Source organism: Metopolophium dirhodum, chromosome 8 (genome assembly GCF_019925205.1).
Source record: "Metopolophium dirhodum isolate CAU chromosome 8, ASM1992520v1, whole genome shotgun sequence".
In the NCBI taxonomy this organism is placed as follows: domain Eukaryota; kingdom Metazoa; phylum Arthropoda; class Insecta; order Hemiptera; family Aphididae; genus Metopolophium; species Metopolophium dirhodum.
Window position 1 is genome coordinate 15,994,578 of NC_083567.1, and position 26,514 is coordinate 16,021,091.

The 26,514-nt window shown below is 28.7% G+C and overlaps 1 protein-coding gene across 3 annotated transcripts; it reads right to left on the reverse strand.

Moving 5' to 3' along the window:
- Positions 1-26,514, reverse strand: LOC132950543 (uncharacterized). 3 transcript variants are annotated; one of them, XR_009665218.1, is made up of 7 exons: positions 26,317-26,514; positions 24,192-24,275; positions 20,463-20,585; positions 1,471-1,549; positions 892-1,003; positions 679-800; positions 1-625 (listed from the first exon to the last, which is right to left on the reverse strand). XR_009665218.1 is itself a non-coding variant. In XM_061022050.1 (6 exons), exons 1-5 carry the CDS (start codon positions 26,389-26,391, stop codon positions 984-986), a joined length of 381 nt encoding a protein of 126 aa, XP_060878033.1. In that variant the 5' UTR covers positions 26,392-26,514; the 3' UTR covers positions 1-625; positions 679-983. The 3 variants fall into 3 exon arrangements, 2 of the variants coding, with proteins under 2 accessions (XP_060878033.1, XP_060878032.1); XM_061022050.1 differs by having other exon boundaries at positions 679-1,003; XM_061022049.1 differs by lacking the exons at positions 1-625; positions 679-800; positions 892-1,003 and having other exon boundaries at positions 1,334-1,549.

Consider the following 26,514-nt stretch of genomic DNA (forward strand, 5'->3'; position numbering starts at 1 on the left):
TACAAGAATAAAATATAGACAGACTTATAACATTTGTATAGGAATATTGCATTACATATTATATTAATTACATGATTTTAGTATATATTTTATTATTTAACTACCACGATTTTTTACATAATACTACATTATATAAGTATATAAACCTAGACAATTTGAAATATTGATATTTTAGTTATGTGAAAAACGTGTATTACAAATTTAAATTTTTTAATTTTTTATTTACTAGAATAATTACTCGTGGGACCCCCCTCCACACACACAAAGAACAACATGCGTATAGTGGCGACTATTACAAACTCTTGAAGAATAAAAAAATAATAATAATAATAATAATAATAATAATAATAATAATAATAATAATAATATACACGCTGTCATCAAATTTTTTTCCATTATATTATGCACGTGCTTTTAGTTTAGGCACCGCATGCTATCTACGACAAAACCAAATTAAAAAGCGGAAAAGAGGTATAGGTAGCCGTTTGCGCTGTACCTTTCCCTCCGATATTCCGTGGTGTCCAACCTTGTGTAGCCGTGTAGGTATACCTACGCCGTACGCCTAATATATAATAATATTATTATATACTTAACGACCGTTTTTTGTGCACCACTTTTGTTCGTTCTGAAACAAAACGAAAAATGTAGATATGTATATTGTATATGTATATAACTCACCAGGCATTGCACAGAAATTTGTAATTTGTGATGAGTTATCCTTATTGGTAAGTGCGCGTGGACAGTGCAGCAACGTATATTAACTGTCAAGGCCATAGTTTTTGCTACAGCTGTGTCGCACGCTGGAATACAATGTGTAATGTGTATTATAGATATTATTATAGATACAATATTATATTATTGTTTATTATGTTACTTAATTATGTATAATACATAATATTGTGTGTATTGCGATGCTCCACGTGCCTCTTGCGTATTTTGACGTCGTCGATGAAATTCGAATTGCCTATAAGTATATATGAATTTTACACTAGACGAAAGTTACCTAATGGAATATAAATAATTATTAAAGTGGAAAACATATTGTTTAAAAAACGATTTATTAGCGAGTGCGAAGAATAGACCGTGGCAGAATTATTATGACTATTACTTGTTATAGCTATTAATTATTAGTATTTATTACATAGACACGTGGGGGATTTGATTTTATAAACCCATCTACGATCGCATGCACGTACTTTCCCCGACACGAATTTGGGATTCTATCGATTGTCTAGACGTAGTTAAATGTAAATTTGATAAAAATACGACCATAAAGTGCCAGGCCAATCTATAGATTACCGTGTGACAGTTTTATTAATAGTAAGTGCAATTCTCAAGTGTATTGGCGATTAAGGCGTTTATTGAAGGGATGTCTAAAATTGTTATCATTCTTAAAAATTCTGAGTTATCTATAGTCGAAGTTATAATGTGATTTTTTTTGGTGGATACATTTCCAAAAAAAATGTATACCTTTTTTATGTGGCACTTCTTTGAAATCAAATACATATATAGACGGCACAGTCTCTCCATTATAGTTATCGAGCAAATTCTGAAAATTATCAAAACAACAATGAATTGTTTGGTTGCAACTTACAATCTTAACATGAGCATATTATATAAATTGGCTGTCAAAGATTTTTATAGCCACAAAAACAAAAATGTCTTATATTTTTAAATTTGAGTTTGGTTAATCCATTAATTATCTTTTTCAGTCTTCTTACATAATATAAAAGCGATTGTGCATGGTTTGTTAGTACTCGCTATTCTTCGGTACCACTTATGCAATTGGACTATTGGAACCATAAATTTTGCATACATATTCCTTGAGACCTGGGAAGTGTACATAGCTTCGTTTTTAAAGCTGTATAGTGTATAGGTTAGAGGCCAGAATTTCATTTTTGATCACAAAATTCAAATATTTTTCTGTTTATATATTATAGGGTTACAATAATTGGTTGTAGAAATAAAAGAGACTTTTATAGTTCTATGTATATACATAAAATCCAAATAATGATCGCTATGTCTCAAAAACCACAAAAGTGTGAACTTGACATTTTGAATTTGAATAGGTACCAGTAATAGTTGGATCACCGTCACCGGATTTAATAATCGATTTGGGTCATATCCGTATATTGTCTAATATCTTATTATGTTATTAAAAATCCAAATGAATTGAATCATAAATTATTGTGTTTTCAGTGTGAACGTCAGTGTGTAGATCATACACGGAGACGAAAATACGGCGGACATATAAATGTGGAAGAAAATACATAAAAAGGATATTATCGACAACGTGAAAACGACTCTGTATTATAAAACTATAAACGGCATTTATATCTTTGTATTTTTTGGTCGTAATAGGTACTCAATATCTACATACATACATAATATATATATACATACATACATACATATATTATACATAGTCATAATAATATAATATATAATATGATATAATAGATATAATCAATGGGATAATATATATTATTATAAAAAGTATATGACTCACTATAATTTTTTTTTACTACATGTGTGATGTGCTCTTTGTACGCTGACAATTGCAATTAAATTATAGTATAGTCGTAAGCAATTGATTATAATATGTGTAAATAATAGTAAGAAAACTTTCGTTATCCTTTATACAATATAAACGCATATTGTACTAAATAACGAGTGGACAAATGTTTCTTCGTTGTAAACCACGAAAATCGTGTGTAAAGGATTCAAACGTTTCAATTTTGTTTTTTTTTTTTTTTAAACCGATTACGCGTTTTGATTAATATTTTATGAAATAATAAACAACTACCAATATTGTTTTGTTTATTATATCATAATAACAACGCACAATTATATAAACACAATACGTTTTGTTACAATCACATGTCCACATATGGTATCGTGTACGATTCATATAACGCGTGAATGTATAATATTACCTGTATTATTATATTAGGTAAAAGGTAGATAAGTACTTAATATGTCTCGTGCATACAAAAACACGCACGCAAGCACATTACGAAAATTAATGAATAAAAAAAATGTAGAGATGCACATTAACTCCGGTATAATAATACATTATATCTAAAATAAACTACTTAACTGCGTGTGCAGGTTTATGTAGTTTAATAACAATTTATAGAAAAATATATATTATGTACATGACGTTTATAGACGCGTATCGACTATATAGAACGACAACTATAATCACACAAACTCCCCCCTATTCCGGTGCCGCATATAATATGCTCGGTGGACACAAGTTTGCAAAAGAGCTCAAACCTTAACAAATTGCTTAATATGTATTAATGTGAATTATGGAGTCCAGACATATGTATTCTAAATAAAAATAATAACATTTCTTTGTACTAACCATTTTTAAATTTTTTAAATTTTTAAGAATAATATTAAGTGTTCAAATTCTCAAAATAATATACAATCATTTTATATGAAAATATATGTTTTTTAGGGTTGTTTTTATAGGTGTACCTAAGTGGGCCTATTTTTTTTATTTTCCCGGTAGACATTTTTTACCCAGTCCGGCCCTGTGTATTCTGTACAACAGGTTTCAGAATTTTGCAACCCTTAAAACAGTGGTCTCAAACACTCGGCCCTCGAACCCTTTCGATGTGGCTCACAATAGTTCAACAAATTCGTAATATTTGTTCTTATTATTGAACGATAAATAACAATTTGTGGCATGTTTAGCTATAATATTACCTATGTTATAAAATAAAATTGGTATTTCTTAAATAATTGCCCTTATGATATTGTAATAATAATAAATGTTGTCTAATTTTATAATAGTATTTAATTCTCTAATTTAATTATGCAGACTAGGTTTTTGTCTTTGTTGCCATCATTTGGAAAAATTAATATTCTATCCCTTCTTATAGTAATAATCTCTATTATAATTTATAACATCGTCTTTCTATAATTGCATTAATACTTAATTGCTATATATTAGTCTTCTATCAATATCCACCTATCCACCCATCCAAATTAAACCATCGCTTGGGCTTTTTATTAAATGCCACTACAAACACACAGCATATGCGTATATAGTTGCAATTAATTTTAATATATTTATTGAATGTTATCAGTCTGTATGAATAGTTTATACTAATTATTCCCATCACGAATGCGGTTCTAATAGTCACTTAACAAATTTGTGATTTATACAATAAATAAATACAGTAACAACTTGTGTATAGCTACTCTAATTAATTAAATCCAATAATTCGTGTTCTGTGTCTGCAGATTTTATATTATATTTTAATAGTAGCTTAATTAACAAGCTCAAATAGTCAGCATTTATTATTTTATCACTATAGTTTGGCTCGAATAATCGAACAATTTATTATTATATTCATATTTAAAAGTGCGTACATTGTAATTATAGTGTAAACAATATATTTAGCATTTTAGTTCAGTTCTAACACTGTGCACTTTGTCTCATATAACTGTATATACATAGGCGCAAATTTAGTTAAAAATTGGGGGGGGGGGGGGGTTAGAAATATAAATTAAGGGGGCTGTAGCGTATCATGTTTTAATGAGTAATATTGAGGCAATTTACATGACAAGGACATTTGGACTGTGTCTAGGTGTGTGTAGTAAATTATCATTAGTGTGTGTGTTTTCGAGAATCACTATAATGCCGCGTCGGGCAACCGTTAGCGCACGCACATATTGTCAATACTTCGCGAAAAATGAAATATATTCTGGTTTGCATAATTATAAAGACTACTAAAAGCAGTAATAAATTAAACATACTTCCTGAAATTTGATTTTAATTTCGAAAAATGTTTTGAATTTACAGGATTTACACTAAGATCTTTAGGAATCACTTTTTTGATTTAAAACCAGATGCGCCCAAAATAAATACAAATGTAATGCAATTAGTTCGTATGATTTTTGAAAAAAATCCTTATTTTAAGGTGCTTAAAAATTGAAAATCGACTTCTAAAAACCTTAGATATTTTGTCAAAGATTTCATACATGTATAAATAATAAATTTGAATCAGACATTCCGAATTATGTGTAATTTACGACCACTTATTGGTCTAAAACGTATGAAAAATACGTATACTGCGATCACGCCTTAACACGTAAAAATCCGAGTTTAAGTTTGGAAATAATTTGGGGGCCTTCAGGAGATTTTACTGGTGGACAAAGCCCCCTAATCCCTCCCCCAATATACACATATGTACATAACTACATGACTATAATAGTAACTTCTGACGGTGGGCTTCTGCGCACGGCGGCTGCAACGGTATTGCTCTTAAACAAAGCGAAATATTTATTAATATACTAATAGTGATATTATTATTGTCTCTAAGTGTGTCGGACCGTCGGAGAAGAGAGAACTTAGAGGTCTAAGCGAAGTACAGTGGTATAGTTTTCGCAAGTTAAACTGCATAATATTTGGATTCGGGTGTCTAAAATTCTGTAGTAAATTTAAATGGGTTAAAACATCATATTTTAGTGTGCAGTTCTAAAGAATATTAGAAACTATTTTAGCATCTGGTCAATATTTATTCCATTGCCAATCGGTCATATTATTATTGTGAAATTTATATTTCGGTGTATTATAAATTTAGACGGGCATAAATAATACATTAAACAGCATGAACGTACAGAGATTGAGAGATGCGATCCGTTTAACTAAATCTTTATACAAATACAATAAATACATAGATTAACATTAACATACGCCATTATATTATATAATAGTTATATAAGAAAATATGGATTTTTCAATACGTATATAATTATCGCCATGACGGAATAACATCACGTGAGCCTAGAATGAAAAAGTTCTAATTTTATGAAATTGTTCTGGAGAGTAATTTTAAGGTTTGAGTTTAAATATTTTACTCCTTGTACAACATTTTTTATTCTTGGAGTTTTGGAGTTCTGAAGCATATAGCAACTTGCATAGTTTAATTCACAAAACTATAATAATAATTTGCTGTACTCCTTGGTATAAACATTAATAAAATACGAATTATAAATTGTCAAGTGTCAAGTCTGAAAAAGTTGTAAAATTTGAACCAGTTCATTCTAAAGTAAAAAAAAGTATTTAATTAGACATTTTTCATTTTTATCTATTATCATTATTATTATTTTTAGTAGAATCCTTTTCAGAATAATACTTTCTTATTGCTGCCAACCTTCTAACACGAAACAATGTAATAATTATGAAACATTGAGATTTGTATCTTATGATAGTAAAATTCTGTTGACATTTTATTTTATAGATTGTATTACTTTAAAGTTTAAACTAATTTAATTAAGTTTAAAGGGAAGTCGCTCAGTGCTGTATCAACGATACAAATAAGACTATAATTTTATCAATTTATAATATTAACGTATAATAAAATTGTACTATTGGTAGTGATTAATTTAATTGGAACCTTTTCATTGTTAATAATTTGGTTCCATTAACCGAGCGTTTTAAATTTGGTTAAATTGTGTTACAATTCAATTTTTAGCGATTTAGAACCTTTTACATTTAAAAAAATCATCAACAATGATTGTATAATCATGAATGTTGGCTTAAAAGATGCGTCCTTGCATTCTAAAACCAATTCTGTTAAAAAGTGACTTTTGAAAAAATGCGATTTAGAACCTTTTCCTTCGACACCTACGAACTTATTCATCATTCGATTGACTGCATGTTAAAGACAAACATTTTCAAAGCGTACAAGACTTCGTACGATATAGAAAATATGTCACATATTATGTATGTAACATGTGTACAGGGCGATTGAAGTATGTGAGTATGTGACATTATTCATGCCGTTTTCACGACGAATTATATCAATATATTATATGTTTCACTGAGAGCACTAACAAATCTGATGTAATTTTTTTATTCTTCCTGCGCGTTAAATTATGATACTCCGTAGTCCGTGACACACGGAAGGCTGCATGTGGCCGGATTGAAACGATTTGTCGTCATTTTTTGACATCGCTCGTTCAAAATATTATCGGTGGTGAGAGAGGGGGAAGGGGTGGACTAGACGAATATATAATATATATACGTCGAAACATGTTTTCAGGATTTTTGGAACGTAATGGTATATTATTACCATTTCTCTCTGTATAATTAATAGTATAATATAGGTACAATCTAACGGCCCAATATAGGGTTAGTATAAAAAGAAAAGAGCGCCTTAAAATGGACACATAGGAAAAACACACGCAAAGACTGATGGACCGTAATATTACAGCAAGCATCATGATTGACGAAAAAAAATTTTGGGAAAGCATAACAAATTTGTAGTTTATTAAAGAATGAAGTTTGAAAATACAATAATCTTATTGGAAATTTTACGTAAAAGTGCATGGTATAGTTTTCAAATTATTTTGAACAATATCAACCAAATAGGTCCATTTCAATGGCCCCCCCACTTTCGAAATTTGAACTTCTGACCACGCCAAACGTTTGTGCATCGTTTGTGCAGAAATGTGCACCAAGTCCAATCGTTTGTGCACAAAAACTGAAAGCTCTATCCCTAAAACAAAATGGGGGGGCCATTGAAACGGTAGCCCCCCCACATTGAATATTTGGATTTTTGAATGTGCCAAACGTTTGTTCATCGTTTGTGCAGAAATGTGCACCAGCTCCCGACGTTTGTGCACAAAAACTCCCAGCGCTATACAAAAAATAAAGTGGGGGGGGGGGCATTGAAACGAGACACCATACTTTTGGAAAATTGAAATTTTTAAGGTGCCAAACGTTTGTGCATCGTTTGTGCAGAAATGTGCACCAAGTCCCGACGTTTGAGCACAAAAACTCCCAGCGCTATCCAAAAAACAAAGTGAGGGGTATTAACACGAGGGTCCCCCTTTTTGTGAAATTTTAAATATTTGTCATATTAATAAATATTGTTTACGTACCTAATAGGTTTAATAGAATTTTACTATTGCCATATAAACGTCTAGAAATAGTAGGGCAGTAGGTTCATAATATATTATATTTAAATATTGTATTATAATAATATGAATAATATAATAATATTATGTTTTAAATATTCCTAGGTTATTTAAAAATTAAATACCAGCGTTTCTAAAATACAAATACCAAAATCTTAATTTAAAATATCTAAAAACATAACTACCGCTTATAAATTATAACCACAGGTTAGCAATACTAACTTAAAAATAAAAAGTTATAAATTTATATAATAATTGCTTAAGTCGTATACAACCGAACGCAACTTAACCTAATAACTATTAGTTGTTACATCTTATAATACGTACCTATTTTGGGTATAACATTTAATTTTACACTTTTAATTTAATTCTGAATTGAAAATGTATCCCTCAGACAGTTTTTTACTGTTACTAAAATAAACATTATTATTTATATGTAATATTATACCCACTCAGCACTCAATATTTTTATAATTGGCAAGAAAACATACATTTGCACCAATAAACACATTATCTTTCTTGAATTACTGTTAGAAGCAATCATAATAAAATATACAGCAAGTTTATAATTTAAGTTAATTTTTTTTAAAAATATTAAAAATATTATCGATTTCTTGTGTTAAATTAACAAAATTGTTTTAATACTATTAAACAAACAAATCTGAATTCTTTCAGTACACACTATACCAGTGGTCGGCAACCGGCGGCCCGCTTTAAATTCTACGACAACGACATTTAATCGAATATTATATCAAAAAAATCATATTGTATAAAATATATAATTGAACGTTTCTATCAGTCATATTTTATAATGGTAGATATACATTGACAGTTACCGATAAGATACCTAGAGTATATACGACTAGTGTATTTGGATTATAATATTAATTTTCTATTCTGTTCAGTAAAGTAAAACGTTGCGTTTTTCAACTACTCGCCAATCCATTTAATATTGATTATGAAGACGTTGATGTTGAGCTTCAAATGGAAATAATAGATTTGCAGTCATAAGATATCTTAAAAGACTCATTCAAAGCATCTCCATTACTTTTTTTCGTTGAACTTCCGGCATCATTTTCAAAAATTAAAAATATAGCTGCAAAATACTTCAGTATGTTTGGATCCACTTACGTGTGTGAACAAGCCTTTTCTCATATGAAAAAAATTAAAAATCCATACCGTTCACGTTTAATTAATGACCATCTCCACCATGTACTTCGAGCCAGCACAAAAAATTTTAATGTGGAAATTTAAAAAATAATAAACAATATCCAACAACAAAAATCAAATTAAGCCTAAAGCAGTTGTAATTTCCATACTTTTATATTATTAAAAACTGTAATTTTTATGCTCTATTATTTTAAAGTTTTAAACAGTTATTTTTTTCTTTTTACCTTCTTCAAAAGGTTGCCGACTATACTATATTAATAACTATCAGGCACATCATTAGAACTGTTTTTCAGGGTGTTCTGAGTGGTTCAGATACATTTTGTACATGAACAATGCCACAACAGACTGTTTTTTTCATAAGCTACAGTGATTGCTTAGATAAATAATTTATTTAAATATTTAAAAAATTTTGAAAAAAATTAACTGTAGGAATACACATGTCAAAGTACAAACTAAAATGCCCAAAATCTTGAACAGAAAAAACTATTTAAAATATTTATTTCATTAAACAAGGATTATTCAAGAGGTACTAGATTGTCAATGTTTAAAATATTTGGCTAGAGGTTAAATCCTAAAAAAAAAATTGAAGGAGGGTGTTGGCACCTGCAGGCAAATGCATTTAAGGAAACCAAAAAAATTTTGTATAAATTTAACTGTAGGAATACACATTACAAAGTACAGACTAAAATGCCCATATTCTTAAACAAAAAAAACCATTTAAAATATTTAGTTCATTAAAGATAAGGATTATTCAAGGGTACCCAATTGTCAATGTTTAAAAAATTTGGCTAGAGGTTAAATCATAAAAAAAAATTGAAGGAGGGTGTGGGCGCCCGCAAGCAAATGCTTTATAGGAAACCAAAAAAAAATTTTGAAAAAAATTTACTTTAGGAATACACTTTACAAAGTACAAACTAAAATGCCCAGAATCTTAAACAGAAAAAACTATTCAAAATATTTAGTTCGTTAAAGAATGATTATTCATAGGGCACCAAGTTATCAATTTTCAAGTCAATACAAAATATTCAACTATAGTTACATTACTAAAAAAAAAAATTGAAGCAGGGTGTTGGCACCCGCAGGCAAATGCATTTTAGGAAACCAAAAAAAAATTTTGAATAAATTTATTTGTATGATTACACATTACAAAGTACAAACTAAAATGCCCAGAATCTTAAACAGAAAAAACTATTCAAAATATTTAGTTCGTTAAAGAATGATTATTCATAGGGCACCATGTTATCAATTTTCAAGTCAATACAAAATATTCAACTAGAGTAACAGTACTAAAAAAAAAAAATTGAAGGGAGGGGTTGGCGCCCGAAGGCAAATCGATTTTAGAAAACAAAAAAAAAATTAGGAAAAAAATTTAGAAAAAACTATTCAAAATATTTAGTTCATTAAAGAATGATTATTCATGGTGCCCCATAAGTTATCAATTTTCAAGTCAATACAAAATATTCAACTATAGTTACATTACTAAAAAAAAAAATTGAAGCAGGGTGTTGGCACCCGCAGGCAAATGCATTTTAGGAAACCAAAAAAAAATTTTGAATAAATTTATTTGTATGATTACACATTACAAAGTACAAACTAAAATGCCCAGAATCTTAAACAGAAAAAACTATTCAAAATATTTAGTTCGTTAAAGAATGATTATTCATAGGGCACCAAGTTATCAATTTTCAAGTCAATACAAAATATTCAACTAGAGTAACAGTACTAAAAAAAAAAAAATTGAAGGGAGGGGTTGGCGCCCGAAGGCAAATCGATTTTAGAAAACAAAAAAAAAATTAGGAAAAAAATTTAGAAAAAACTATTCAAAATATTTAGTTCATTAAAGAATGATTATTCATGGTGCCCCATAAGTTATCAATTTTCAAGTCAATACAAAATATTCAACTAGAGTTACAGTACTAAAAAAAAAAATTGAAGGGAGGGGTTGGCGCCCGCAGGCAAATAGATTTTACTGTATGAATACTCATTATAAAGTACAAACTAAAATGCCCAGATTCTTAAACAGAAAAAAATATTTAAAATATTAATTTCATTAAACAAGGATTATTCAAGTGGTACTATATTGTCAATGTTTAAAATATTTGGCTAGAGGCTAAATCCTAAAAAAAAAATTGAAGGAGGGTGTGAGCGCCCGCAGGCAAATGCTTTATAGGAAACCAAAAAAAAATTTTGAAAAAAATTTACTGTAAGAATACACGTAACAAAGTACAAACTAAAATGCCCAGAATCTTAAACAGAAAATACTATTCAAAATATTTATTTCATTAAACAAGGATTATTTAAGAGGTACTAGATTGTCAATGTTTAAAATATTTGGCTAGAGGTTGAATCCTAAAAAAAAAAATTGAAAGAGGGTGTTGGCACCCGCAGGCAAAAGCATTTTAGAAAACAAAAAAAAATTAAAAAAAAAATATTATTGTAGGAATACACATTACAAAGTCTATACAAAAAATTCAACTAGTCACATAACTAAAAAAAATTGAAGGAGGGTGTTGGCGCCTGCAGGCAAATCATTTTAGAAAACAAACAAAAATTTAAAAAAAATATTATTGTAGGAATGCACATTTCAGTCTATACAAAAAATTCAACTAGAGTTACATAACAAAAAAAAAATTGAAAGAGGGTGTTGGCGCCCGCAGGCAAATGCATTTTAGAAAACAAAAAAAAATTGAAATTAAAAACTTCAAACTAAAATGTCCAGAATCTTAAACAGAAAAAAACTATTCAAAATATTTAGTTCATTAATGATGGATTATTCAAAGTGCACCAGATTTTCAATGTTCAAAAAGTATATACAAAAAATTCAACTAGTCACATAACAAAAAAAAAAATTGAAGGAGGGTGTTGGCGCCCGCAGGCAAATCGATTCTAGAAAACAAAAAAAAAATTTGGAAAAAAATTTAGAAAAAACTATTCAAAATATTAAGTTCATTATAGAATGATTATTCATGGGGCACCAAGCTATCAATTTTCAAGTCAATACAAAATATTCAACTAGAGTTACAGTACTAAAAAAAAAAAATTGAAGGGAGGGGTTGGCGCCCGCAGGCAAATAGATTTTACTGTATGAATACTCATTACAAAGTACAAACTAAAATGCCCAGAATCTGAAACAGAAAAAACTATTCAAAATATTTAGTTCATTAAAGAATTACTCAAAGGGTACCAGATTTTCAATGTTTAAAAAATTTTGCTAGAGTTAAAATCATAAAAAAAAAATTGAAGGAGGGTGTGAGCGCCCGCAGGCAAATGCTTTATAGGAAACCAAAAAAAAATTTTGAAAAAAATTTACTGTAAGAATACACGTAACAAAGTACAAACTAAAATGCCCAGAATCTTAAACAGAAAATACTATTCAAAATATTTAATTCATTAAACAAGGATTATTTAAGAGGTACTAGATTGTCAATGTTTAAAATATTTGGCTAGAGGTTGAATCCTAAAAAAAAAAATTGAAAGAGGGTGTTGGCACCCGCAGGCAAAAGCATTTTAGAAAACAAAAAAAAATTAAAAAAAAAATATTATTGTAGGAATACACATTACAAAGTCTATACAAAAAATTCAACTAGTCACATAACTAAAAAAAATTGAAGGAGGGTGTTGGCGCCTGCAGGCAAATCATTTTAGAAAACAAACAAAAATTTAAAAAAAATATTATTGTAGGAATGCACATTTCAGTCTATACAAAAAATTCAACTAGAGTTACATAACAAAAAAAAAATTGAAAGAGGGTGTTGGCGCCCGCAGGCAAATGCATTTTAGAAAACAAAAAAAAATTGAAATTAAAAACTTCAAACTAAAATGTCCAGAATCTTAAACAGAAAAAAACTATTCAAAATATTTAGTTCATTAATGATGGATTATTCAAAGTGCACCAGATTTTCAATGTTCAAAAAGTATATACAAAAAATTCAACTAGTCACATAACAAAAAAAAAAATTAAAGGAGGGTGTTGGCGCCCGCAGGCAAATCGATTCTAGAAAACAAAAAAAAAATTTGGAAAAAAATTTAGAAAAAACTATTCAAAATATTAAGTTCATTATAGAATGATTATTCATGGGGCACCAAGCTATCAATTTTCAAGTCAATACAAAATATTCAACTAGAGTTACAGTACTAAAAAAAAAAAATTGAAGGGAGGGGTTGGCGCCCGCAGGCAAATAGATTTTACTGTATGAATACTCATTACAAAGTACAAACTAAAATGCCCAGAATCTGAAACAGAAAAAACTATTCAAAATATTTAGTTCATTAAAGAATTACTCAAAGGGTACCAGATTTTCAATGTTTAAAAAATTTTGCTAGAGTTAAAATCATAAAAAAAAAATTGAAGGAGGGTGTGGGCGCCCGCAGGCAAATGCTTTATAGGAAACCAAAAAAAAAAAATTTTGAAAAAAATGTACTGTAGGAATACACGTAACAAAGTACAAACTAAAATGCCCAGAATCTTAAACAGAAAATACTTTTCAAAATATTTATTTCATTACACAAGGATTATTTAAGAAGTACTAGATTGTCAATGTTTAAAATATTTGGCTAGAGGTTGAATCCTAAAAAAAAAAATTGAAAGAGGGTATTGGCGCCCGCAGGCAAATGCATTTTAAAAAACCAAAAAAAATTTTGAAAAAAATTAACTGTAGGAATACACGTAACAAAGTACAAACTAAAATGCCCAGAATCTTAAACAGAAAAAACTATTTAAAATATTAATTTCATAAAACAAGGATTATCCAAGAGGTACCTGTCATTGTTTAAAAAATTTGGCTAGAGGTCAAATCATAAAAAAAAAATTGAAGGAGGGTGTGGGCGCCCGCAGGCAAATAGATTTTACTGTATGAATACTCATTATAAAGTACAAACTAAAATGCCCAGAATCTTAAACAGAAAAAACTATTCAAAATATTTAGTTCATTAAAGAATTACTCAAAGGGTAGCAGATTTTCAATGTTTAAATAATTTGGCTAGAGTTAAAATCATAAAAAAAAAATTGAAGGAAGGTGTTGGCGCCCGCAGGCAAATCGATTTTAGAAAACAAAAAAAAAAATTTCAAAAAAATTTAGAAAAAACTATTCAAAATATTTAGTTCATTAAAGAATGATTATTCATGGTGCCCCATAAGTTATCAATTTTCAAGTCAATACAAAATATTCAACTAGAGTTACAGTACTAAAAAAAAAAAATTGAAGGGAGGGGTTGGCGCCCGCAGGCAAATAGATTTTACTGTATGAATACTCATTATAAAGTACAAACTAAAATGCCCAGATTCTTAAACAGAAAATACTATTCAAAATATTTATTTCATTAAACAAGGATTATTTAAGAGGTACTAGATTGTCATTGTTTAAAATATTTGGCTAGAGGCTAAATCCTAAAAAAAAAAATTGAAGGAGGGTGAGGGCGCCCGCAGGCAAATGCTTTATAGGAAACCAAAAAAAAAAATTTTGAAAAAAAATTACTGTAGGAATACACGTAACAAAGTACAAACTAAAATGCCCAGAATCTTAAACAGAAAAAACTATTCAAAAAATTTATTTCATTAAACAAGGATTATTCAAGTGGTACTATATTGTCAATGTTTAAAATATTTGGCTAGAGGCTAAATCCTAAAAAAAAAATTGAAGGAGGGTATGGGCGCCCGCAGGCAAATGCTTTATAGGAAACCAAAAAAAAATTTTGAAAAAAATTTACTGTAGGAATACACGTAACAAAACACAAACTAAAATGCCCAGAATCTTAAACAGAAAAAACTATTCAAAATATTTAGTTCATTAGAGAATTACTCAAAGGGTAGCAGATTTTCAATGTTTAAATAATTTGGCTAGAGTTAAAATCATAAAAAAAAAATTGAAGGAAGGTGTTGGCGCCCGCAGGCAAATCGATTTTAGAAAACAAAAAAAAAAATTTCAAAAAAATTTAGAAAAAACTATTCAAAATATTTAGTTCATTAAAGAATGATTATTCATGAGGCACCAAGTTATCAATTTTCAAGTCAATACAAAATATTTAACTAGAGTTACAGTACTAAAAAAAAAAAAAAATTGAAGGGAGGGTGTCGGCGCCTGCAGGCAAATGCCTTTTAGAAAACAAAAAAAAATTTGGAAAAAATTTAATTGTAGGAATACACGTAACAAAGTACAAACTAAAATGCCCAGAATCTTAAACAGAAAATACTATTCAAAATACTTATTTCATTAAACAAGGATTATTTAAGAGGTACTAGATTGTCAATGTTTAAAATATTTGGCTAGAGGTTGAATCCTAAAAAAAAAAATTGAAAGAGGGTGTTGGCGCCCGCAGGCAAAAGCATTTTAGAAAACAAAAAAAAAAATATTATTGTAGGAATACACATTACAAAGTCTATACAAAAATTCAACTAGTCACATAACTAAAAAAAATTGAAGGAGGGTGTTGGCGCCTGCAGGCAAATCATTTTAGAAAACAAAAAAAAAATTTTAAAAAAATATTATTGTAGGAATACAAATTTCAGTCTATACAAAAAATTCAACTAGAGTTACATAACAAAAATAAAAATTGAAAGAGGGTGTTGGCGCCCGCAGGCAAATCGATTCTAGAAAACAAAAAAAAAATTTGGAAAAAAATTTAGAAAAAACTATTCAAAATATTTAGTTCATTAAAGAATGATTATTCATGGGGCACCAAGTTATCAATTTTCAAGTCAATACAAAATATTCAACTAGAGTTACAGTACTAAAAAAAAAAAAAATTGAAGGGAGGGGTTGGCGCCCGCAGACAAATAGATTTTACTATATGAATACTCATTATAAAGTACAAACTAAAATGCCCAGAATCTTAAACAGAAAAAACTATTCAAAATATTTAGTTCATTAAAGAATTACTCAAAGGGTACCAGATTTTCAATGTTTAAAAAATTTGCTAGAGTTAAAATCATAAAAAAAAAATTGAAGGGAGGTGTTGGCGCCCGCTGGCAAATCGATTTTAGAAAACAAAAAAAAAATTAGGAAAAAAATTTAGAAAAAACTATTCAAAATATTTAGTTCATTAAAGAATGATTATTCATGGGGCACCAAGTTATCAATTTTCAAGTCAATACAAAATATTCAACTACAGTTACAGTACTAAAAAAAAAATTGAAGGGAGGTGTTGACGCCTGCAGGCAAATTGATTTTAGAAAACAAAAAAAAAAATTTGGAAAAAATTTGACTGTAGGAACACGCTTTATGAGTACACGGGTACTCAGCGTACTCCCAGGTATAGCCAGTTAATCTTGAAAAATATTTATACAAAAAAATCTACTAGAGTTCAATGAATTGAAAAAAAAATTGTTTGAGAAATCTGTGTGAATTAACACTAAACAAAAGAATACGCTGGAAGCTAAATACTGCAATACATATTAACTACAATCCAAAAACTAGGTATTGTTTACATTATAATAATACGAACAGTTATTATGATCAGAGGTGTATCACCGTAATATATGTATTAGAAAATGTATAAAAAACGAATGTAATTTATAAAGGATGCAAAAAAATTAAATCAGAAAAAGGTCCTGCACGGACTCTATTATGTGATTGTAATTTATGAAGGACACAAAATAATGTTTAATTTAAAATAATATTGTGTTTGGCTAGGTCTACAGTCAATATTAAATAACAAACTATAGTCTAAATTCAAATAAAAACATAGTCAGATATCTGTTTTAGTCTTTGTAAATATGTGCGGACAAAAATTAGATATAGTACAATGTAAAAAAATGTGGAAAGAAAACCCTGAGAATTCTTTGACAGTAGGATAATAAAACACAAAACTATATATTAAATTAAAACTATTGATTTTATACATTTTCTATTTACAAAAGCTCATAAGTATTGAAAACCTTATAAAATCCTAAAAAAAATTATATTTTGTTATATTTTAAAATACATTTTATAATTTGTTGTGTTAAAAAAATCATTATTTAATGTTGGCTGTATTTAAGTTTTTAATAACTATACTGGTACAACTCTAGCTGACAGTCTTTAAGACCGTGTTAAAAACTATAATAATTAGTTAACGTCTAATTTACTGTCCTATCCTAACCTAACCTAACATAACCAAATTAATAATATTTAAATATTTTCTTTCATTGTTATGTTTACAATATCGAATACCTTTATAGTTAGTAGGAAAACATCATCGCAAAGCTCTCGACTAGTGATTGTAGTCGTCTATCATCATCATAGCTTCAACTAATCTTAGGTTTACCAAACTAGCTTCTTATGACTAATTACATTAGGACACTTTGAATAAAAAGTTCCTGAGTTGCAGGTTGCCGAACTTATAAGTGATTGATTATCAAGTTGATCCTTAGATTGTTGACACCTTAGTTCCCCTCGAAGACCGCTGGTAAGACTATTATGTCCTATCCATTATGTTATATCTATATTATCTATGATGGAGCCATACCCAGCTCACTCGTGTAAACAATTTGAAGCACATAAAAGCGATTAACGAGTCTGATAATATGAAATCCCAGACCTGTCCCCCATACTCTGATATTAAGAGCCCAGCCCACCTTCATATTCTCTATGCAAAAAGTAAATTTAAGACAAATTTGTAAATCAATGCACAGTCTCTCTATTGTACTAATATTTGTGATTTCATTAATTTTCAGTATTTTGTATAATTAGATTGGGAAAACATAAGACAATATCATTTACAAGACTGTGACTAACACAATCATACTTTGATAAAAGTATATGATATAAGTACCTTCTATATTTGAATTCTTCGTTTTTTTCCCGGTACTTTATTGGTGGATGGCACTTTAACAACGGTCCCTCGATCTACTAAGGCAACCTTGAGGCATTTCCTTTTAGGAAATTAATTAAATTCTCAAACATAACTCTTAATTCAAGAGTTTGTAACTAATATAATATATGTTATGATATTTATGGACGACACTTGCACCATGGCCCCTCGATATAGTAATGTGGCGACCCGGCACATCTCTTTTAGATAAATGATAATTTTAAACATTTATGTTTTGTAGATAATTTGAAGAAAAATTTAAAATTGAAGAGAGACTGTGTGAATTAACAAAATTTGTGGTATGAAATGTTTATTTGAACACCTGTTATAATGTATTATAATGAACTTAAGTTAATTTTTTATAATGTACTAAGTAAACATTTGAACGTTTATTACAATATATGTATATTATACATAGATTTCAAGTATGATTTTTTTTAGTTTTTTTTTTTGATAGTTACCTACCTACTACAATACAAGACACTTTATTTTTATATTTTGAAGCAACATTATATGTTTTGGATTATTTAGATCTATATAAACTAAATTTCAGACCCATAGTTTAGTATTTAAAGTTTGTATGATCAAAGTCGTGGAACCAAATTTTATCAGACTCTACTAGAATGTTGTAGTTAAATTAAACTATAATATAGGTATGTGGAATAACAGTACCTAACCTTCTATTATAATTTGTTATGAATATAATATTTTATGTAATAACTCAAATTTAGCACTTTTACGGTACTTAATACATTTTCCTAATATTTTAACAGAAATTATGGAGCTAAAAATATAGAAATACCTATATTATGTCACGGTCCATAGTTGATAGTTTTGTTTCATTTATAATTATAATGCTTTTTAATATACTTTTTTATAAATTAATATTTATTACAGTTGGCTTTTATGATTTGTTTGAACTATTAGTACGTATTTTTTTGGGGAGATCCCTATTATTACAACACCGTTACCAATATGCGTTTTTTTCTGGTTAGTTAATATAATTGCATGTTTTCATGATTTCTTTGTATTTATGCTTATTTTCTTAAAATGTTTTTATATTTTCGGTTCATCCGTTACCTACCTACCAAGTGTGTAAATAAAGAATTTTTTTTGTAAACCAATTTGAATTATTATTTATTAGTTTAAAAAAATTTTAATAAAAACGTTTTCATTCAGTATTTTTTTGAATATTTTATTATTTTTAATATTTTTGAATATTTCAGTGCATATATTTGCCTGTTTTTAGTGCATACATGCAGGCAAATATTTAACACTTAAGAGGATGTCAGATTTTTAGCGCACCATTTATTTCTCTCTCCGACCCACGCACAATCATTTTAGTGTTTTCTTAATCGTACATTTGGTATGCTACGCGTGGGTCAAAGATGGAAAACAAATAGTGCGCTGACATCCCAACTTACACGAGTGAGCTGGGTATGGCTCCATCATAGATAATAAAGATATGGATAGGACATAATGGTCTTATCAGCGGTCTTCGTCCTTCGAGGGGAATAATTGAGGCCAAATAAAGTATACTCATATCGAGTATCGACTATCAATATAAAGGAGCCTCAATTGCCTTCCCCTCCGGGAACGCGGCCTCAAATGTATTTAACATAGGCGTGGACTATCCATGGTGTCAACAATCAGAGGATCAACTTGATAATCAAACACGGCAACCAAGTTCGGCAACCTGCAGCAACTCAGGATCTTTTTATTCATAGTGTACTAATGAGTCATAAGAAGGTTAGTTAGGTAAACCTATGGTTAGTTGAAGCTAGTGGCCTTTGCAATTCAAGATCTTATCCTACGTATTCGGCATTGTTAACATAACTATTCTACCTTTACACTTTTTCTTCCCCCGTCTCTCACAGCTATATACAGGTTCAGCCACTCTCATTCCACACCTCCATATGATCGGTATTCTGTCTATCCATCTCTTCTTCAGTCTTCTCGCCCCTCATTTCCCACCTAAATTAACTAACTTCTATAGCCACTCTCACTATCTCTTATCATACAGTGGCCGAACCACCTAAACCTATTCTCTCTTGTTTTCACTACAATATGTACACTACCCTACACTACCCTTAATTAATTAATTTCTTATTCTATCCTCTTTTGTACCTTAACACCTTACTTATTATTCTCATATCTGCTACCCTCACTCCACTTACCTACCCTAACATTACATTTATTTTTCATCTTTCCCTTTCATACACCAAACATTCTGAAATCCTGTTGACCCATTTCCTTATCTTCGCCATATTACACACTACCTAATTCCTATTCACCCAGTTTCTAGTTACCTACAAGTCATCGTACTTGATTATCGGTGAAAATATTTAAATATCATTGAGCGAATTCCCTACTCGAAAGAATTGCTTAAAAAAATATCATACCTCACCAATTTTCTAATTTTGAACACGACTTTATTGATAGCCCGAATAGTGTTATACCGGTATAGTTACAATACATATATTGAAAATTTTCGGGCAATACATCCCCTGATCAATTAACTATAATAAAAAAAAAAACCTACTGAGAAATAAGAAAATACATACCCCGTGACGGAATCGAAATCTGCTACGAAACTTAGTCTTCAAAACACTGAAACGTTCACACATTTCAATCTGCTTATGATATATTATTCCCAGTTTGAAAATGTTCACTGACGAATACCATTTCTGAAATAACACGCATCTTATGCAGTAAAATGTTCTACAATATTCTAATGACCTAGTTACAGTCTACAGATATTATATAAACCTACCAATAAATACCTAATATTAATTTTTATTACACAGAGTTCGTATTTTTAAATGTTGTATTTAAGGATTTATTAGTTTTATTTTTATACCTAACAAAAATTACATTTATTCACAAGTCAGTTATCAAGTAGAACTCGACTATGAGTAAGACAGCGTTTGGATTGTTCGGACTGGCGTATAATTTATTATTATTATACATTGCGCCTTTGGTAGGCAGTAGTAAACGTATATGCTTCTACGTTACTTAGTTAACAGATTTTCCGCGACAATAAATATTTAATTCAAGTCTAAAAAGTAAATGAAAGACCAAAATAATATAAAAACAAACTTATGCATAAACATCGACTCTGCCAGTGAAACCTAGCTGTACTGCAGCACACGCTGTCGTCAAAGAAACAGCTATCTTCATCCGTCTACATCTCGCTCCATCTCCATCTCTCTCTACATCTCGCTAATTGAAACTTATCTAGTATACAATACTAGTACCTTTATGATTTATAATATATTCTGGTGTTCGATGAAAAAGATTGAAACAAGATAAAAATACATATTTTTTTGGTTTTGAATATGAAAGCTGTGAGATGATCGATATGAATTTTGTGAGAAATCTAGAGGTACTAGAAAACTGAGACGAGTGTGTTGAATGAAATAAATTAAAAAATTGATTAACACAACAATCGGTTAAAAATTAATTTAATTCAAATAATGAGATAAACCTTATTAGATCATTTAAATTGTCCAGAACAGGCCCCCAGTTGTTGGTCGCATGCCAATTTTTACCATATACTAGACCACAAGTTTATAGACATTCTATAATGTATTCTCCTGCCGGTGACACTGTTGGGGAAAATATATTTTTTTAGTAATTAAATTACGATACGAATTATAAATTACGTAGGTACTTGTCCAATACTCGACTACCAGAATTAAAATTAAAGAATGTGATATACCTAGGTAACCTATTGATCGATTCTAAAACAGAAACTTAACCTAGGCACAAATAATATCACAATATCAAATAGTGAAATGTGAAAATTTGAAGAAAATTTCCCTTAGGTATATCCCGTAAAACCCCCCCAAAAAAACGTACGTTTGAGGTGTTCTCTAGGTATGATCTGCAATGTACTTACAAATCATATTAAATAACATTAATCATTATGTATTTTCTTATTTTGTTAGGTAGGTATAAAAACCTACCTTCCTACTTATAAAAGCATTACCTAATCATTGATTTAAAATTTTAAAAATTATTATACTATAACAATAAATTAACAGTTGTAGGCAAAGTATTATAATTTAAGGTATTTTTCATAATATCCTAATTTTTGTACACCTATAACAACTGGATTTTAATAACTACTCTACGTCTAGCGGGTATATAAGTTTGTCTGACAATAAATATTTACATTAGGTCTACCGCGTCAACAGAGTAGTAGGACAAAACTTACGTAATTATTTATTCTTCCGGCGAAACGCGGTCCCTTTGAGTGTATAATATAATGTTTCAAATAAAATAATAAAAACAATTTAAGAAATACCTATTAATTAATATGTATTACCTAAATAACAAAATAACTAAATAAATTCGTGTTTTTTTTTAAACATTTTCACCCCCCCCCCCCCCCCCCCCCCCCCTACGAAATTGTGTTACTCCTCCATAGAGTGGTGCGCCCCTTAGGTTAAGAGCTCTTGAAATAGTGCATGTTAAAAAATCAACCATATCCTCCCAATTCCACCCCTTGACAAAATCATTTGACTCATTTAGCTACTTTATGAATTAAAACCGATACATTGAACGTACAAAACTGTACCTACCTACATAATAGTTATCAACCTATTAACCCATCAATAATATTATATTTTTTATTGTGTACACTAATCGATTGGTATATACAAAATAACTTTAAGTTATAAATAGGACGTGGATTTAAATGCATTAAAAACAAGAAAAATGCCTTAAAAATACGATTTAATGCACTTATATTACAAAGCTTAATAAAATGGCCAGAAAAATTAAAAGTCCAATTTAAACTAATATAATATAGAATTTAGATAAGTGTATAGTAGGTAGTGTATTCGTTATATTTTGAGTTTCATTATAGCACATCAGTCGATCAGATGCTATTTAATATTTTAAAATAAAAAAATTCGACAGTAATTCCATATTGGCAAGTGTTGTTTTCCATAACTGAAGACTGAAGTTATAGTATCGAACATAATGGGTACGTAAAAAAATAGAAATATAAGAAAAAAAATTACCTTTATTTAATTGTATTTAATTTTTTTCAAATAAGTTTTTATAAAATTGACTTTATCCCATATAATTAATATTCTAATTTCATTTTTCAATTCGTTGATAATATATGAAACGAATTCTTTGCTTGGAAAGCAATGTTTTAGAAAACTCAGAAAATGCAGTTTATATTTAAATATTATAAATAATAATTTCTGATGCATTGATGCGGAAGAGTGAGGGGGTGGACAATCAGCCGAACCGAAATCTAACATCTTAAACACTTAATATAAACAATTTTTCACACACGCGTCATGGTATGAAAATAAAAAAATATTCATAATTCATATGCATACGATTTTCTACCGAAAAAATAAATTACTTTAATCTCAATATTATTTAATAGTTAACGATATCTTTGCTCAGAATCGTTTTTCGTTTGTTCGTTTTGTATTTTAATAATTTATACGTGGATATATTATTATTATCATAATAATTATAGTAGTTGTGTTTGTTTTTTTTCATTAATTTATTTAGTACTATACCAATAAATTATATATTAATTAATAATTTTTAAAACATTATGTTCAAAAAAATAAAAAAAAAATGTGATTTTAATTAGAGTCTTGTAATGTACCTACCTATATTTAAAAAATAAATAAATATAATAATAACTGTTGGACTTTTAGGGACATAATAGGTAACACATTCGTGTATGTAGTATTACACTATTTATATAGGTATATTTATATACCTATACGAGTATATGAGTAGGTATATTATTCATAAGTGCGCACACGTCAGGATAGGCAGTTGACCATTCCGTGAATATACTTTTATGTGTACATGGTTATACATCCCTAATCCCTATGATATAGAATATAGATATTAGGTGAACAATAGAAGTTAAGCATGTGACACTAAATTAATAGTTACTTATAACTTATAACGTTGTATTTGGAAAAAAAATTACCAGTTATTAATTAAAATTGTATCTTATGCGACTATTATCAGTTATAAGTCATAACATATATTTCTATAAATTAAACCAAAATATTTATATATTTTTATTAAGTACCCTGTAAAGGTATGCACCTTTATAATTATTCTACAAACAGGGACTGGAAAAACGACGACGGCGTTTATATCTCGCGTATTTTATATATTTCTAGTCCGGAACTTAAATATGCGCCTACAACACTTGGATAGCACATTTTTGTGACATTAAATATTTGTTTTAAGGCTTAAAAGTAAATTTAAGCCCCAAAAGAATATAAAAATAAACTTACTTTAATTATCGACTCCTTCGGCGGAATCCGTGACGTGTGTGAACTGCGACGCCCATGAGGAAACGCTCCAGAATACAGCCAGAACTTAGAATATTGTGATTTATGAAAAATAAAATTATACGAAACGCAGTAAGTTTTTTGCTCATATCTTCTTTGCTTATTAAAATTTTAGAATTTTTAATCGACTGTGTCTTCTGCAACGACTTTGAGATTTGCCATAGAGTAAATAAATAAATGATAAATATTATACTAGGTACGTCAATATGATGAATCCACGGATATAATATAATACAACTTTTTATATCAAAGAGTTCTGTGTTAAGGAACAATTTGTTCATTGAAATTTGATATGACAATAAACCAAAATAGTTTATAATTTTGAATTTGAATTATAATAATATGATATAGGAATTATTTAAATTATTATTTTCGTTTATCAATTTAATTATTGATTAAGGTGGTGAATAGATATCAGAAGCACAAGAATATTTTTATAAGAGCATATTGTATTTTATGAATTATTAAATAAAAATGTGATTACTGGATTTTAGAGTTAACATAAAGCCATAAGCCCATAAACGTATACAGTAAATTCATCAAATACTATAATACCAACTATATTTTTACAATGATGTGTGTGTTTTTTTTTTTTAATATTTTTAATTATTTTTTCTTGTGGTTAGACTATAAGTATTATTAAACGATAAGTATTCGTAATAAAGATTCAATTTTCATATATAATATTATATTATAGGCACTCAGTATGTAATCATATGTTTATTTTTAGTTTAATTTAATTGTAGGTATTTAGTAAATAATAATATGTATACGAAATTGTGTTTTCACTTTTCGAATAGGAATTTATTGTTTGTATTAATACCTACACCATAATAGGGAACTAAAATTTTGTAAATGATGTACAAATGTATTTTTGTTAGGATTATTTGATATGAATAATTATTTTATTACATATTGGTAAGTCGATCAGAAACTATATTTACACTGAATGTTAATAGTAAAAAGCTATTAAAAAATCTATTATTTGTATTTATTTGTTAATAATAATTAAGACTTAAATATTAGCAGTAATCTTGTTCCTTTCACAAAATGTTTTTTAATTATTTTTAATTTAATTTACATTTATCCCAAAGTTATCTCTGAATAATCATTTAATGATGAATTTAATAGTTACATTCTCGGTTACATTAGTTGGTTTATAAATTAAAATAAACTACAGTTTCCAGCTTCTACTACAACATTATTTTATATTTTATTTTATGTTTTTAATTTTTTAAACGCAGTCTGCACCTTGTGTTGGTGATTTTACACGTAATATAATAAAATTGATACTAGTGATGAGTAGGTAAGTACCTTAATGTTTAATCAAATTATTTACACGATTATTAACTAAAAAAATATCTATGAAGTACAAACATCCGCATTTCCATTAACTATAATTATTCATAATTGTATGAGCTATACATGTTACATATATTTTTCGAAAAAACTATTTAAAAAAACAAGAATAATTCCTATTTGATGTCACACGGGTTGAACTAGCAACTGACTGCTACGACAACTGTGCAATTTTTTTTAAGCATAATACGGTTTGAAAACGTCCAGAAAAGAGTTTGTTTTAAGACTGTCTGTCTTAATAACAACTAATTTAATTTAGAGTGTATTGTTATATTATATTATAATGAAATTAATAATTATAGTAAAATATATAATTGCAAGACATTTAATACCTATATCTATAGCCATCTAGGGTATAAACTACACTAAAAAAGGTGTAAGTATGCTAATAAAATATATGAGGTGTATAATATATTTATGTATATAAAAATATAAAATATAAAGATTAATAACATTGTATTGTTTTAAATACTTCGCGCAAACCTAAGGTGATACCCAGCGTATAGTATAACATGCAAAAAGGTGCGTATTAAACTTGGCGTGGTGAAACGAAGACGGTCTCGCGTATTTTATACATTGCGCTATTGGGATTAAACCTATAAATGCTTCTACGTCACCTAGTTAACAGATTGTCCGTGGCAATAAATATTTAATTTGAGTCTAAAAAGTAAATGTAAAATAGTATGTAATAATATGAAAACAAACTTACTCGTAAACATCTACTCTTCCGGTGAAACGTAGCTAGAGTGCCGCCATCGCCGAAGAAACAGCTATCTTCATCCATCTTTATCTAATCATCTCACTCCGATGAGCTGAAACTTGAAAGTATCGAAATATTTTATGAAAAAAACCTGATCAAACGAAATTTGCGAATTTATAATAATTTATAATACAATAGTATTGCTGA